This window comes from Betta splendens, chromosome 6, assembly GCF_900634795.4.
Source record: "Betta splendens chromosome 6, fBetSpl5.4, whole genome shotgun sequence".
NCBI lineage: Eukaryota > Metazoa > Chordata > Actinopteri > Anabantiformes > Osphronemidae > Betta > Betta splendens.
The window spans coordinates 7812637-7829866 of record NC_040886.2 but is presented as its reverse complement, the minus strand read 5'-3'; the positions used below and the strand labels follow the sequence as shown (position 1 = coordinate 7829866).

At 49.8% G+C, this 17230-nt stretch overlaps 1 protein-coding gene across 1 annotated transcript in view; it reads right to left on the bottom strand.

Moving 5' to 3' along the window:
• Positions 1 to 17230, bottom strand: part of tmtc2b (transmembrane O-mannosyltransferase targeting cadherins 2b) — a 65902-nt gene that overhangs the window by 20390 nt on the left and 28282 nt on the right. The window contains exons 2-3 of the mRNA XM_029153389.3: positions 12048 to 12624; positions 223 to 1084 (exon numbers count right to left, since the gene is read on the bottom strand). Coding sequence (XP_029009222.1) covers positions 223 to 1084; positions 12048 to 12624 — 1439 coding nt within the window. The remainder of the gene's footprint in view (positions 1 to 222; positions 1085 to 12047; positions 12625 to 17230) is intronic.

Below are 17230 nucleotides of genomic sequence, written 5' to 3'. Positions count from 1 at the left end.
CCCCACCCCCCCAGCAGGGTCCAGAACCTCATCCACTATGAAACCTGCGTCCGACGACCTTGAACGTAAAGGTCGCCGAATATTTCGTCTCCGGGTCAGAGACGTTTCCAGTAGAGCACATGTGCTTTGAATTAGAGCGAGTGAGAGAGCATTATCACTGAAGAATGAAGCGCTTGCTAATGCTAGTCACACACAGGCGTAGGAGGACGAGCGAGGCCTCACCTTTAGCGGGGTTCACCGAAATCCCCGACTTGTAGAGCATCTCCTCATTCTGCCAGTCGCGGTTCCGCAGCACGGTCTTGGCACCGAAAAGCAGGACCAGCGACGCGCTGCAGTAAACCAACGCGGTCCTGAAGGACCGGCGCCGCAGCCGCACGTAGAGGGACCTCATCCCCACGGCAACCAGCAGGCAGAAGCCCATGCTGGGGATGTACAGGAGCCTCTCGGCCACGACAAACCCTACGTAGAAAAACAGGTTGGTGGCGGGGAGGAAGGGGACAGTCAGCAGGCCCAGGGAGAACACCACCACGTTCTCCGTGGTGGGCAGCGTCCTGCTCTCGTAGCGGTTCCTGGTGCCGTTCTGTGCACCTGTGATTGGAGCGTCCGTGTGGTTGTGGCCGTTGCACTGGTAGCTGTGTCCATTACTGCTTCCGTTCCTGCCGTTGGTGTAGTGGTGAGCTTTGCCGTTGCCGTGGGCGTTGCCGTGGGCGTTGCCGTGGGCCTCCTTGCCCCCGGCCGCGGGCGGGCGCGCCCACAGGCCCGACCAGGCCAGCGACAGCAGCCCGAGGTAGAAGAGCAGCGTGTGGGCGTTCCTCCAGTCGGCCGCGCTCCTCACCAGCGGCAGGGCGTCCATGGACCAGTCGAAGCTGAGCGTGTCCGGGAAGAGGAGGAGCCAGAAGTTGACGGCGGGCAGGTGGAGGAAGGTCAGCGTCCTGGCGAGGAGCGACGGGCAGTCCGCCGCCGGGTTGTCGGAGTTGGAGAAGTTGGGGGGTTTGTTGCCCATCCAGTAGAAGCGGCAGGCCAACAGGAAGGCGCCCCAGGCCGCCAGCAGTAGGACGCCGAGCAGCAGGTGGACGTTTTTCCTCTGCAACACAAAGAAAGCGGAGACAGATGCATCAGCCTTTAAAGTCCCGCAGCAGCTGTTAATATTTAACCCCTGGGTACAACCTCAGAAAGGACCCTCCAGACTGCAGTACATAGTAGTTGTACTACTGTAATGTACAATGTACTGACTAAGTATTGCTTAGATAACTTTTATTAAAACATTTTGCATTGGCAGCACTGACCTTTTTTAAAATATGTGGTGCAAGGAGCCAACGAGGATAAAAGGAATGGCTCAAAAGCATCTTTTATTAAAACCAGAACGTTCACATCGAATCAATCCACCGATTGTTTATAAATGAATGTGACCTTACATCACGGCTATCCACGCAGTTTTTCCGTCCACGGCCTCCACAGACATATCAAAACATAACTATATGAACTCTATTCATCATTTTGCAGACATGATATTAAACACGTTCCCAAATCCTGTGCGGAAAAGCCCATGAGATATTTATAGTGTGTTTGGTTGTTTAATACTTTTCTGGCAGAGAACTGAAAAATGACTGGACATATTTCTCTGCAATCATCTCCCAGCAAAGGGAGCAGCTTTCCTATTTTTTGCATCCATGTTGAAAATGCAGCTGATGCGTGTCCACATCCACTTGTGTGCTGCAGTAATGCATCATGAAAAGCCCCCAAAGAGGCAAAAATAAATAGATTATCAAAACACGAACTATGCAGCAATTGTCTGTTTTATTAGTCTCAATCTCCCGGGTATTGATGTTCACTCAGATAAATTTCTTTCTATTATTTAAACCTAAACCTGAGGCAATGCAGACTAATGTAATGTTGCCTTTATTCCAGTGGATGCCGTACGTCTTTGTCTCCACAAGCCAAAGGGGACAAACGTGTCTCGTCTACGATCACACCCATCACGCCTCTTCTTCTGGGGCTGTGGTATCGATTCCCTCGCTCGTCCGTCGTCGTTTACAAATTGTATGTGTAAAGCGAGACCTCGCGGAGGCCCTCTGGGGGCACGCGGGTGCCGGTGGAAAGCTTTGTTGTGCGCTAATGATGGCGCTCCACGCGAGGAGCTGCTGCCCCCGACGCTCCGGCGACAGGAAATGAGAAATCGCAGGAGACGAACGCCGTGAAGATGATCCGCGAACTAGCCGGGATCCACGCTGCGCTACACCGAGGGGAGTTCACATAACAACAAAACACCAGGCAGTATATCACAGCTCGCCGCTGTGGGTTATAAATAAAATAACACCATTGATTAGAGTAACTGCCAAAAGGTTTAATTTGAGAATGATCAGAAAGTATCATTGTATAGTGATAAAGAACTCATTTAGGGTGTGAAGCTGAGACCCAACAGGCATCAATTCAATGCCAAACCCAATGAATATATTTAAGCTGGAAACCCACTGTGAAAAACCATGAGTCAGTTCAAGTGAAAGTCCAAAGCAGAAACACATGGGTCATGAAGCAAAAACGGATGTTTAAATGGGGATAAACAGCCTCCTCCTCATCAAACGAAGATGCCACAGGCTTCATCCGAGGCCGGAGCAGCGCTACTACACCTCCACCACCGCTTCAGGGTGTCCCAGCGTGGATTTACGAGGCTCTTGTGCTCGCTCTCAAGATGAGTCTGTGGCCCAAACACAGGGCTTAGGGCCCGCGCTGCCGCCCCGCTCTGCTCTGCTCTGCAGCAGAGGCTGGGGCGTGTGTCCTACAGACCAGGCGCAGCGCCAGGTTCCCAGCCAGACAACACCCAGATCCCCTCCGAGCTCATTTCTGCGCTGTTTATGGGTTCGCGCTGCGATGGGACCACCGATGGGGCGGCATCGGTATTTTGCGTACGCGTCAACTTGATGGTGATGACAAACTGGCGCTGACCTCACTCGTACGTGCGTTCACAGCTGGTGCGGTGACAAAAAGATGCGTCAGGGACACGGAGCACCGGCACCTTAACCACAACCATATGTGCGTGCTGAGGACTGGGACAGTGTTGCGTTTATGCTCTTATGCTGCACATTCTCCTCTTTATTCACGCAGTCCTGCAAAGACATAAATTCAGCACTTCAGCCCTGCCTTGGCCTACTTAACCAACTGCTAAAGGCTTCTCTGGAAAACAAATGTGCGGAGGGAAAAAACATAGAGACTGTCAACAAACAGGAAGTACTCTAGAGATTTTCTGGAGGACATTCGAGTACTGCTGCACATCTATTATCCCTTGAATAAGCGCACATGTGCAGCCTCCATAATGTGCCCGTGGTCACAATATCTACCGTCCAGTCACCACCCGGGCAGCATCTCCTCCGGTGCTATGGATCTAAACTAAAGCATTCCAGCTCTGAATCCTTTGTCTATAATCCAGTTTAGTTTGAGATAAATGGTTTAGCACAACCTCGTAGGAGGCATGAGTTTTTTTTCCCATTCTCTTTTGTGCTTCAATCAATTCAGAATTGAAACAATTTAGCCTTTATAAGAGAGGCATGTGAATAAAACCGTTTGAGATCAAATGCAAAACAGGCCAATTAAGGTATCCCGATTTGTGCCTATGCCTGACTTTTTTTTTTCTCCTACGCTTTGATTAAGGTTGAATTGACATAGAAAAAAGAACTCAGTGTAAAAAAAAAGTTTCTTTTTTCTTCCAGAGGATCGCTGTGAAAGACGCCTTGTCACAAAATAAAGTGGAAAGAGCTCAGAGAGAAATGTAATTAATTAGTCCGGTGAAAGTAGTCTATTCTCTAGGTACACGCAGGCTCCTTCTGCATAATTGGCTGACGCAGGCTGTGCGGTTTGTGAAGAGCGCTCCAAGTACGGGCCATTATACGACATTCAACTGGTCCATCAAACTGTGAGGCCGCGGCTGCATGAGGAAGGAGAAGAAGAGGAAGAAGAATTGGCTTGTCTGACAGATTCCCTCCTCTTCATCATTACTGAGATCAATTGTCTGCCGAGGGCCTTTCATCAAGAGCCTGCTTCGATAGACTTGTAGTGGAAGCAAAAACGAGTTCGGGGGAAACAAATCAGAGACTACAACTACCTTCAAAGTCCTCAGTCGGCTCGCGAAAAGCCTACATTTAAGAGCAGCAGATCCTTCTCAAGGAGTCTGCATGACTCGTTCTGTGGGTCACACCTACTGCAGCTTGGGCCCTTGGCTGCTGGATCAAGTAATGGCGACGAAGCGTAAACTCACCATCTACCCCCTCTCATCATCATCATCAGCAGCAGCAGCTGTTGATGATGCTGATCAAATCCTCAGAGACAGTAAAGAACCTTTGGGTGTGAAAGCGGGCTATTAACTGACAGGACAAGATAACAACGTGTTATGTATTACCAACAGCTGGCTCCTGTGCTCAAAATGTGATTAAGCTGATGTCTGACAACCGCAGACATATTGTACGAGCAACGCCAGTTTTTACACTTGAGATTTCTCCTCCATTTATCAAATATACCGAGGCTGAAAGGTGCCGAAAGCCTGATTTTCTTCCCTTTGAATGCTGCATTCATGCTGAAACATGCCAAGCACAGTAGCAGGAGATTCACATTTACCCTTCGTACTTAACGCTGATACTGATATAATCAATACATAAAATTCCAACCACATTGCAGAGAGATGACCAGACAGTTAATGCAACAGTCCCAAATGTTTTGTTTGAGGAGAGAAGCCCCGGTGATGTATGTGCCTGGTGTTACACTGCAGAATAAATGATGTGGAGCTACAGTTTACCTAAAGCCAAGCGAACCGCTGCCAAAAGGTCGCGAGGTCAAACCCCACGGTGGACGCGCCTCGCCCCGCTCGTGATCAAAGCTTTTAACCCACGTGAACCCATCAGAAAAGACACGCAGTCAGCTGCTCTGGCCGACTTCGAAGGCCAGAGCTGGGCTGGAACAGGGCCAGCGACGGGCTGGAAAGAGAAAGGTCCAAAAGGGCAACATGCAGTATTTAGACTTAGAACGCTCAATTTTCTGAATTTTAAACAAAGAAATATTTTCTTACTAATATTGTTTATCTCTGAAGTGAAAAAAACATGCTGTAGTCCTAATGTATGTGGTGTAAGGAGATAAATCTGAGCAAGAATATTTCCAACCGAGACATCGTAAAAGCAGCCAGCTCATGTTCTCTCGGTCGGCCTTTATTAACCATAATCATTGAGCCAACGCAGGGTCCATTTCTCTCGCTCGCCATTCCAGCCCGTCTCACTTTCGTTCAACCTCTCTAAACACACTCATGTCACATGTCTCGGTCATGCTTCAAACTGTCTCCTTTTCATCTTTCAATTAGCCACGTGACCGTGACCTGAAGGTTCTAAAGGGTCCTCGTGTGCCAGAGCCCAAATCAGAGGGAGTTTATTTTGTCATCAGTGGCAATCAGACATCAGTAGATGTGTCATGGTAGGAAAGACACATCTCATTCTGTCCAACCACAGGGAGCCTCCGAAAGAAAAACATCTACTGTACCGAGATACAAACTCCAGTTGTATTAAAAAGCAGCCAGCAGAACATAATGGCAATGGAAAAGCAGAGTCGTCTCAAACCCTTAACATTAGCGAGGAGATATTTATTGAGTGATGCTATAATAACATTCTGAAAAATAAATTCACTACTTCTAATTCCTTGGTTACGTTTCCTCTATTTTTTAAATTTGGTTTCTGCAGCAAATGAACTCTGACAAGATGCATGAAGCTTGAGATGAAGATGAACGGGATGACGGAGACGAACAGCAGGAGCGAGTTGAAATCCGGCGAGCGCTGCACGATAACGTTCCCGCTTCAACCTCGCAGAGTGGAGAATAGAGCCACACATCAGGCTAGCAAAAACATCATAAAGTCCGAAAACTCTCTAAAGCACTGTATAATTCCTTTAATTTGTAGCTTTCGGCAAAGATGGAAAAATCAGATATGGAGTCCGAGAGGGAACCGTAATGAGGACCAGAGAGAGAAAAAAGAAAGAACCCGAGAGATCAAACCCAGACGTGATGAAACCTTGGGCGCTGTGGGAGCACGCTGGGCACGTCAAACATCCCTCTCTACAGTACGTCCGACCGTCCTCGTCTCCGTGAGGCTCCAAAACCTGCACCTGATAAGTCCATTCCATGGCAGCGTGCCCCCGGATCACCCGCGACTCCGGGGGTGCAGGGAAGAATTCCCAGGTGTGCCGGCACCTGCACGTCCGCTTGGGTGAAGACCGGATAATAAACATGTGGATGCTGCTGAGCTACATAGGAAACGTTTAAGCTGCTTGAGTCCTTTGACGGTTTAATCAGAATCTTGTGAGGTTTTCCACAGTTCGCATGTTAACAACTGGGGGGGCTAAATCCCGCGCGGCTTCGTTTTACAGCTGTGATAATCATTCCTGTGTGTGTCACACAGAGGGTTGGAACTGGGCCCGTTTAGTCCACGTGCTGAACAACAGGATGGAGGAAACGAGTGAAGACGAACTCACTTGTCGTCATCAAAATCAAGGTGAGTTTGATGAGCGAGTCGTCGTAACAGGGGAGCCTGAGCTACTGCGACTAAATACAGGAGCTGCCTTTGATAAACCACTACAGCTTGTTTTTTAAGAGGCTCCTCTGTGCAAACGCTGCAAATCACGAGCAACCCTATACGATGCCGCGCTGCGCCGCACTCGGCCTTGGCTGCGCTCCCGGGGCGATATCTGAGAGGGGTTCCCTTCGTCTGCAGAAGTGAGCAACGGGTGCCGCTGCAGGTTTAGAACGCGCTCACAGAGGGTCCTCCTACGATGGACGATCCCGCGCTGAATTCACAAACCCGGAGGTCTGTCCCCGGTCACGCAGACAGAGCCTCCTCAAAATGTCCGTCTCTCTCCTCTTCAGTGTTGCTCCTTCTCTTTCACCGTCGGGCCTCCTCCCTTCATGCAGCGCCTGCGGTCATGAAGCTGGAGGAGCTCTGTGCGATGGGGGGACTGCTGCCCGGACCCAAAGCTCCGGCGGAACACGGAGGTTCAGGTAACAGATTGCACCACTCTGCCTCCTGCCTGCAGGTCATGATGGTTTTCAGATAGCCCCTAATTTGTTTCCCCTTCCCTTTGTTTGTGTAATTTGGAGCTTTGCCCATCCTGCTTTTAATTGATGAATTAATTTATCTCATCCTCCAAAGGGGGTTTGGCAGCTGTTTATGGTTTACAGCACATCAGGTTGTGCTTGTTTTCATTAGGATTCCTAAAAGCCATGTTTATTGCACTAAGTACACAAACAACTGACTTGAGAAAACACCCCTAAGCACTGTGAATCTTCCGTGAGCCTTTAAGCCCTTCCAGTATTCGCATTCGCATTCTGCTGAACTTCACCGAACAAAACTTCAACAAACAAATTATGAACTGCGCCGCGTTTAGACACATTAACCAAAATAGTTTCAGATTAAGATAGTATCACTGAGAAATGACACGGTGCAGCCGTGTGAGGCCTTTGGGGGCTTACTGCAGTCAGAGTTCACCAGCACGGAGTCTGGAGCAATGGAGTTTTACAGTTTATTTACTGAGACCGTAAATAGGAGCTGCAGTCAATGACGCAAACACTTGTGTTAAAGTTCGAAACTCCAGTTTGCAAAACACTCCACTCAGAATATGAGCCTTAGAATACAGCATATTTGGAGAAAGCAGATTTGGAAATATCACTATTGTGAATCTGTCTATAATTGGATGTTACAATTAAAACGAAAGCCACACACACACACACACACACACACACACACACACACACACACACACACACACACACACACACACACACACACACACACACACACACACACAAACACACTTGTGAATGACACTGCAGGACATTGGTACATTGGTCTTACATAACATGGCTATAAAAAGAACAGGATGCTCTAATGGTTTAATCGAGCAGCGGAGCAAGCGGCGATAATAAACATTTAGTTTCAATAGAGGTTGTTCAATGGTCGACTGCACTGGCCTCATTTTACTCCAACGCTACGACATTTAAAGGTCAGATAGACACTTATCTTACCTATACAGTATGTGAAAGAGCTTCTGTTTATGCTCCCTTCATATATACTGTATAGTAACACAACCTTGAGGAAATCTGGAGCCAAGAGATCATTAAGACGGATCATTAGGATTAGGATAAGAGAAAAGCGTAACTCTGTCCAAATGTTTGAAGACAGTGAGCTGGAGGGAAAGAAATAGGTGAACTTATTATATTATTATACTTATACGCGTAAAGTCTTCATGAAAACCAGCTGATTTTCACCAAAGCCACAAACAGTGAAGTGAACAGTGAATTTTTTTTACTAGTCCAAAATGTTTAACTGTGGAACTTTGGCTTTACTGACAGGAAGTTGTGCAGGAACAGACAGGAAACACAGAGAAGGTCCATGCAACGTGGACAAACAAATCCCCAGCTGCGTCTGTGTGTGTTACGCACGCGTCCACCCGCCCAGCTCCGCTTCCGGACTGGAGGCGCTGGTGTGTATCCCCTCGTGAAAGGCAGGTGGGTGAGGGCAGGGGGCACGGGCCGAGCCCACGGGGCCCAATCTATCACACACTGACAGGAGCCGGCAGAGCATGGAGGAGCATCTGCGGACCCTCAGGTAAAAGCTTCCATCGGGCCGCTTGGGCCGGGGCCTCTCAGCAGAGGGGATGTGTGGCTGTCGCGTTTTGTATGTAGGGTTCATGACTCACGCTGCTTCCCACTCTCCTCCATCTCCTCCATCCCTGAGGTCAGGCCTCGCTGGCCTCGCCGGCTCCCGGACACCTGAGTCCTCGGCTCAGGTGAACTCCGTCACCTTCCAGACACCAAACCCACAGAAGCCTTAAGCGGCGACCTGGCGCTAACAGCAGAAGTGTGAGCAGAAATCAGGCGGTGAAAGATGAAGTGAGTAAACGTGACATTCGCTGGGGCCAGCTGGGTCTTGTTCCAGATCTGAAAGTCATTTTCTGCAGCTACGTTGCATGTGAACAAAAGCAGCAGCAGTAGATCACAGACTCAAGTTTCTCTGAGGACACATTTGAGCTCCTGTGTGTTCAAAGATGAACAACATAGACATGACTTCACCAAGTCAAGTCCTTTTTATGCACTTGAAACTTTCGTAGCGTCAGATTTCTGTATTGTACTTTTCACAGACCCTTACGTCATGTCGCCATGTCAGCCCTTTAGCAACTCTGGCTCAATCTGTGCCCGAGCGTTAGCATCACGGTGGGAAAAGACCCCGAAACGTAGTCTCACCGCTCGCAAATGCGATAAACCAGCATTATGTGGTGGCGACTGTCAAAAAAAGACAAATCGAGCTTCGTAACGAAACAAACACGGAGCCACTTGTCAACGTAAAGGTAACAAAAGCTGCAGTGAGGTAAACAAGCAAACAGATCTGGTTTCCCACAGCTCGAAGCAGCGTTTAGGCCAATTCCGCCGTCTGCAGTTGTCCAAACATTTATTTCATGGGGAAGAGCAGAGTTTATGCTATGGAAAACACAGCGTGAGATGGCTTTGACAGGCATTCCTTGCTCAGCTAAACCAACAGCTTTAATTGAGTTTCAGTATCTCTTATTGAAAATAGGCCCCGTTAACGCTGTGCAGGAACAGTCGTAAAAAAAAACAAAACAAGAAAAAAACACGTTTTCCACATAAATTGCGGTCGCCCCACACACACGTCATCACCAGCTATTTTACATTGGAACGCCATAAACTCATTGCCTGAGAGTAGCTGAACACAGAAGAACACACAGCCGTAAATGCTTTAATCAGGCACAAAGGCAACTGGAGAGTATCACCGCCGTAAAGGTTAGCCTGAGTAAACAGTTTTATGGCAGTCGGGGTTTTTTTTCCACTGCTGAACACTCCATATGTGTTGGAAAGGAGTAATTAGCAAACACTGTAAGCTGCAGAGCTCGACACAAAACATACAGACTAATGAGTGTAGGGATGGATGTCGAGGGGATGGAAGCCTTGTTAAGGGGTCTGGAGAACATAAAACCTTAAACTGCAGCTCAGTGGAGAGATAGGTCGTCTATAAAAAAAGATCATTTCATGTTGTGACGGGAGTTTATCCAAAGACACCCACTGTTTAACCTGTCTGCTCCAGATCACCTATAATAAAAGCGTTTAGGAGCCAAAGAGCGCGTGCTCGTTCGCTGTTCAACGTCGCTGCAGTTAAAGACTTGATGGAGCTACACCCACTCTTACAGCGAGGCAGCAGCCGACATCCTTCAAACCTCACACAGGAGCCGTAATGGACGACAAAGGCAGATTTGCAGCAGATATAAAACTCCTCAAATGTAATTGACTGTTCGCCTCCATCAGATAAGAAGGCCCCGCTGCACCGTTTCAGCATTAGCCGTCAAACGGCCTCCGCCTGGGGATAAAACCCGCCGCTCCGGCTGAACAATAGATTTTATGCAAGGCGGCGACAGACGCGCGTTGATGCTGTTATGTGCAATTTCCATCTCGTGGCGCTTTTCCCATTCGCACACCTCCGTTTCTCGTTTCCATGTCGACTGAGGCGTGACTAAACGGCGTGCTAAGATCACGGGCTCAAGGATGCGTCAACAAAACCAAGCCATGTATGGAAGCTTCACTTCCAGAGGAAAAAACTGATTCATAATAGTCTCTCACCATAATATTAATAAAAGAAACTAATCCACACGGATCCTTATTTGTGTCCATATGCAGAGAGCTGCAGCCGCAGGCCGTAGCATGATGGGTGTGTTGTATTGATCCCATGAATATCTTAAAGCAACACGGAGGCTAAAGAATCAATGTAAATATTAGGGCTAAAAGTTGATTTCGCTTTTGATCTCCCGTAATTTCAAACTCCCGCTGAGCCACCGAGCAAAATTCAGAAGCTGCCCTGGATGTCGTGCGGACACATCTGTCGGTGGAGACGCTCGCCAAGGAGCTAACCGCGATGGCAGAGCATGAAAGAACCCCGTAGGCCCGCCCCCAGCCAGGCGTGGATGTGCCAGTCCAATTTTGTTTTTTTTCCTACAGACAGTTGGATCAGCGGGGTCTGCGGATTTTCAATCAAAAAGCTGAAAATCTGTCAGCCATGAAGCATGGTCTCCCGCGGCCCCCGCGGCCCCGCTTCCTCTCTAGTCCGGCCACGGCCGACAAGCTATTAGAGCGCCAGCCGATGGATGACCCGCACTCCAGAGGATGCAGGGAGCCAGATAAGGCTTAAATGATGAGAGGACGGCGTGGAGGAGGCCTCATTGCTATGCTGTGCCGAGCGCTAGCAAACTGAGCCTCCGTCTACCGCTTGCCTCCAGCGCCACCGCCTTTGTTCCGTAGCGTGCCAAACCCCCTTTTGTCACACGTGTGAACACGTCTCGTTGAGTTTGTTATGAAGGCCGGCGAACGGTAAATACATGTGACAGGAGCTGCAGGGAGGAAAAAAACTAAAACCACTTTGATGGCTAGATGCCTGAAGAGCGACAAGAAAATCTGAAATGGCCATCGTATTTCTGTTATCTCAGCTATTTCTGGTGAGAGATGTCTCCATTTTGGAGGAAACACTCCTGAGGTCCAGCGCTAATGCCGAACATGTGGCAAACAGCACGTTTCATCATTACGTTTATTAAGCGCATTGCTCATCGCCAAATAATAGGTTGATGAGTAATTAGCTCCGTTTTCACACTGAGCGTTATTTAATTGACTGAACCGCTCCTTGTTTACGGGAGGAAAAAAGAGGATAATGAGAATGTTGGAGGCGCAGCCGCATGAGAGACACAGGTCTGGAATCCAATTGCAGCGTGAAACCCTGTCACAAATCAAATCACTATAGTAGCAAGAAATGTTCAGACAGCAGCTGTTGATAATAATCGTCACTGGTGTTTGTTCCCAATTTTTATTAGCTATTAGCTGCTAAAAGGTATATTTTCTTCAATGTAATGGAAAACAATCTGACCTGAATGACACAGCAGTGCACACAAGCTAACAATACGCACATATACTGTGCAACCACAATCTACTGTACTGTATATACCTGCCACATGAGTTGGGACATTCACTGTACCTTGTAGACGAGCGCCGCGATCTGCCGCAGCTTGAGCCCGTGGAACACGCACACGTCGTAGAGCGCCGACACGGCCAGCACGGTGACGCCCAGCTCCTTCCACAGCATGCTGCAGGCGGCGCAGCCCAGGCTGCCGAGCAGCCACGCCGCGGGCCGCCACGGGCCGGCACGGCCCCGCGCCGCGCAGTGCCGCGCGTAGCACAGCAGCGACAGCAGGAAGAAGACGGCGGCGCCCTCGTCGGCGCGCCCCACCACGCCCGCCACCGCCTCCGTGTGGACGGGGTGCGAGGCGAAGAGCAGGCCGGCCAGCAGGCTCCAGCGCCCGCCGCCCAGCAGCAGGCGGGCCAGCGAGGTGAAGAGGCCCGAGGCGGCGCCGTGGAGGAGCACGTTGACCAGGTGGTAGCCCCAGGGCTCCAGGCCGCCCGCCGCATGGTTGAGGCGGAAGGAGAGGGTGCAGAGAGGCCGGTAAGACTTATGGCTTCCGCTGTGCGTCAGCAGAGTCCCCCAGAAGTCATTGTAGAAGATGTTTGTCCAGGGGGTCTCTGGGAGCAGGTCCTGATTGGTCTTGATTGCACGGCTGTAAGGAGAACAAACACTGTTAGAGACAGATCCACTGTAATTAGCATTGGACGCAGACACTTTTATCTCCTCACTGCTTCCCGGCCCGGCAACTTCCCCTCCCTCCGCTAAGGATTCTCTGGAGGATGCGCGGCTATTCTTTAAGAGTGCAAGCTAAGCAAAAAACAAAAGGCTTCATAACAGGCTGCAGCGCAATGAAAGTGGCCCCAGGAGTGCGGTAATGTGGTACTGAAACATAAAATCAAAGGGCAGAGCATCGAGCTCTGGGCAGCTTTGCCACAACAGCCACAGCTTTTCCAGTTGTGGACTCGGGCTTGAGCAAAAGCACCACACCCTCGGCCACAAACAATCGCAGGCACGCAGTAGGGGAAGGCCGCGTTGGCCAAATGCAGCTCAGACAGACAACGACATGGAGGCTCTAAACGGTTCTGCTGCTCGGGGGGGATCAGATGTGTGTCGTTTCTGACCGACCCAGTAAGTAAGAGACAGGTTGGTCCCTCCCTCGGTTCCCTGTCAAGGATGAACCTGCGTGACCTGCTCGGATGCTGCTACATCAGCCACAAGCTGTGCGTGTCAGGGGCTGCCAGTGTGTGACGTGAAGGTGGGGGGAGGGGTCGACCGGCAGGGGTCAAATGAGGGGAAAGACAGGTCTCTACCTACGGAAGCCTGAGCCTCTGAGGACCTGGCTGCTGCTGACGATTCAAACTCCCCAAAGACAGACAGACAGCCAAGCGGAGGTGTGCTGATTAAGATAGATGCCACATACGCATAACGAGCCAAGAGCTGCGTGCGGCGAGGTGTCTTCACAGCAGCCACTATTAACACCCTCAATGAGCGCGAGGAGCGACGCCTTCTGTCTCGCGTCGAGGTAAAACAAACGTGAAACCCGGCAGAAACTGTCAATTCCCAGAGCAAAGAACGGCCTCCTCAGCAGTTTGCAGGCTTCTTAATCACAGCACTTTATTTTGGCGGGCGCCTGCTGAACCAGCGCCACCTCTCAATACCAGAGGGCTCACGGGGAGCCTGGAGTGGCGCGGTGGGGATTGAGGATTTAATCAAAACCACGGACCGAGCGAGACGGGCGAGTTCCTCGCGGCGCTTCTAAGAGAAATAAACAGCACCTGGGGAAGTTGGAACGGGCGCAGGAATAATCACCGGGGATAGAACAGCTGCAACGAAGAGGTCAGCGCACAGCTGATTGGGTTTCTCCACCTTCCTCAGTCAGAGGGAGTGCTGCTCAGCTGTCTCCTTCGCGACTCAGATGTGCCCCGTTTATTTCCTCTGGCCCATTTGTCAAGCGAGATCCTCGCTGCACCGCAACAGGCTCGCATACGAGGCATCACGGCTCAATTACACCTTCAAGACCTTTTTTTTTAAAAGACAAGTGCTATTTTTCCATTTTCCACAGCGAGACCAAATACATTATGCATCGCCCCCAAACCTCACCGGGCTCTCCTGGCAGCCCGACGGAGCCCGCTGCCAGTCCGTCGGCGTTTACGTCCTCGGGTTTGGGAGCTGCTGCGCGTGAGGTTCCACCTCTCAGACCGTCTCCCTCTTGTATCTCACAAAGTCGGGCGCACAAAGACGGGTGCGTGACCTCCGCAGCAGCTCATTAGCAGATGAATGGGATACGCTCACAGCTGAATTAACACATCTGCATCATAGTGAGACTAGCGAAGAGTTTTCAGCTCTTCTTGCTCATCGGCATCACACCCTCCTCCGCGGCATGTAGGAGGCCGGCTCCAGACGGTGATAGAGTTTCTGCGGAGAAGACGACCTCTCCGTGCACCGAAGCCCTTTTTTTAGCCGGGAGCACATTCCTCCCCGACTGGCAGCCTGCACGCAGACTCCCGAAGGAACGGAGGGATCATGTGGCCATGACAGAAGAAGCCTCTGAGAAACTCCACCTCTCGCTCCTTTCAGACTTCTGTCACCCTCAATTTGTCCAAAGAGTGCGCGAATGTGAGGCACGTGGGTTTTTACTGTACCTGTCACAGCCTGTTTGCTGCTCACAGAAAGAAGCAGAAGGCAAAATCAGAAACAGAATCAAATGTATTATTAATAGTATTATTATTTTTTATGTATTTATTTATCGAGTGTTTCTTGCTTCATCACATTTGCATGTCCATGAAACACTACTGCGGTCTCCTTATCTCCTTAGCTGAAAAATATTAACGTGAGCGGGAGCCTCTTTATCACTGGAGCGGTTTTACTTTCTAATGCAAATGTCCTGTAACCAACAGAATGAAGAAAAATAACCAAAGGCTTTGGGCTGTAAGACTATAAAATACAAGAGACTCTCTTAAATTAAAGATTGATTGGCCGCGTGGTGCAGAGAATAGAATCTGGGCTGCTGCAAACAGGAGATGAGGCTGGTTATTAGAAAAGAGATGGAAAAGCAAGGACGCATAAGCAGGATCTTCCTTCCCTACAACCAGTCAATGAATTTAAGATGAGGCCGCGAGTGGAGAAGCAAAAGCATGTTTTATATCCTCACAACTCTAGATGCGTTGCATGATTGAAAACGGGTCTGCAGCGGAATAAAGAGTAATACTTTTAATACTACAGGTTGCGTGGCACAACACAGAGGAGCAAGTCAGTTCCATCGGAGACGCTCGTTCGCGACAGTACATGGAAAGAGAATCAACTGTGGCAGGAGGTTGAGGAAAGTGATGGAAGGTGTGCCAACTAGATGTAATCACCCAGCTTCCGAATGTGAAAGGAGCACAGTGGTATTTTTAGACTGCCCGCAGAGACGCGGGGGTAGCCCACTTAGTGCTTCCGGCAAGCTCCTTTGTCTAATGTTTCTTCCCATGGGCATTGTAGCAGGTCAATGCGCTTATTAAAAAGAAAGCAGCATTTGCAGCAGTTTGTTTCTTTTCTAAACTGTTGCATTAACATCATATTATTTGTAGGTTAAACAAAGATGTAGAGCTTCTTAATTTTTCCAAATCCTCCTTAAAAAGCAAAATTAATAATGCCTCAGTCTGGCTTTGTTAACTGTTAATGTATTCAGCGCCTCCGAAAAGCCATTTCTCAAAAGGCTCATTTGAATATAGTAATTATTAATGCAAATGTTGATGGGGATGAAAAGCACATAATGATTCATTTGCCAGAAGAGAGAGGGGGAAGTATAACTCAAGCTTGTGGACGCGCGGCGCGTCGGACTCCGCGGCCGCTCGCGGCGCTGCCAAACACCGCACGCCGCCGAAGTCTAAATTTCCTCTGGCTCCCGTTCACATCTGTCTGTTCTCGGATCCTCCGGCTAAAACGTGTCAGGGTGTTTTGACATTTTGTCTGTAACAAGCGGGCAGCGCCGCGTATGAAGGGGAGAGAACAAACAGAGAGTTGTGGCATAGCTGACTGGAGCCAACGCACCACGGAGGCTGCCGTAAAATCCCCATTGTCAGGAATGAATGGCTGCTTTTTTCCATCTGACATATGCGATTAGTAAGCCTGCAATAAAAGCTCCCAATAAAGGAAAACGGCCTCGAGGAAACACTGGAAATGTTACTGTTATGCTATTTATACATTTGTAAAGTAAGCGAGTGAAGAAGAAGGCGTTTACACTATCAGCGCTGGCTACAGACACCTGATGCTTCACTGCATCACTGTAACACATGAAAGGCAGGAGAGAGACTGCAGCCAAGGGTCATAAGGTGATAACTGTAGGAATGAATGAATTTCCTCCCTACTCCCTTACATGTGGCCTTTAAATGAGTCTGAACAGAAACCTAAAGCGAAAGAGCATCAAAGTGTTTCTCAAAGTGCAACGTGCAACTGTGTCCAATTCACCCGGCAGCACTCCGGCACTAAGTGGAATAGGTTTTCCCCTCAGGGAGAGTATTTGCATTGCTCCAGTGGCGCAGTCGCACACACACACACACGCACTCGGTCCATTTCATGGCACAGCACACGAGTAAACACTGGGACACTGAGACGCTGGGTCCGGAGCGTTCTGGCCCCCGGTGGACGCCCGCGGCCGCTGCCCGGCATCGCTGATCAGCCCTTTGTGCCGCGCGGGGGCCGAGGCTGAATGCTGATCGCCGAGGTGCAACCAGCCGGCAAACCCGGCAACCAAGCGGCGAGCCACGCTTCTGCCCAGGAAACCGAGCTGACGGTGCAGGAATCCTGGCAGCGCAGCTCGTCTCTCATGGCGTCCAGTTGCCAGGGCCACGTACAGGCCCGCTCAATCCTCCAGTGCCGTCCTGCAGTGGCCTCTGCTTTGTCGGGTAAAGCCTTCTGGAAGTGCACGGCTGTCTGATTTGCCTACTTTCGCCATTTGACTGGCATTGCGTCATTTCTCTCGGTTCCAGGTGGAGCAGCCAGTTACAGCAGCTGCCCCTGCAGAGAGCAAAGCAGGGTGATATAGTGTCGTGCACTGATTATTGTATCCAATAAATCTGTCAGCAAGTGTAAGGCCGTGGCAAGAAAGCAAAGAGCTGCTAGGTCAAGTCTACAGGCCTCTCTCTCTCTCTCTCTCTCTCTCTTTCGCTCGCTCTCTCTCGCACAGATCCCTGGCTTTCTCAAGCAATAACTCTTCACTCGTTTCTTCTACGTAAACAGAATCTGTTGCTTCGCATCTGTCAATACCTCCAACGTTT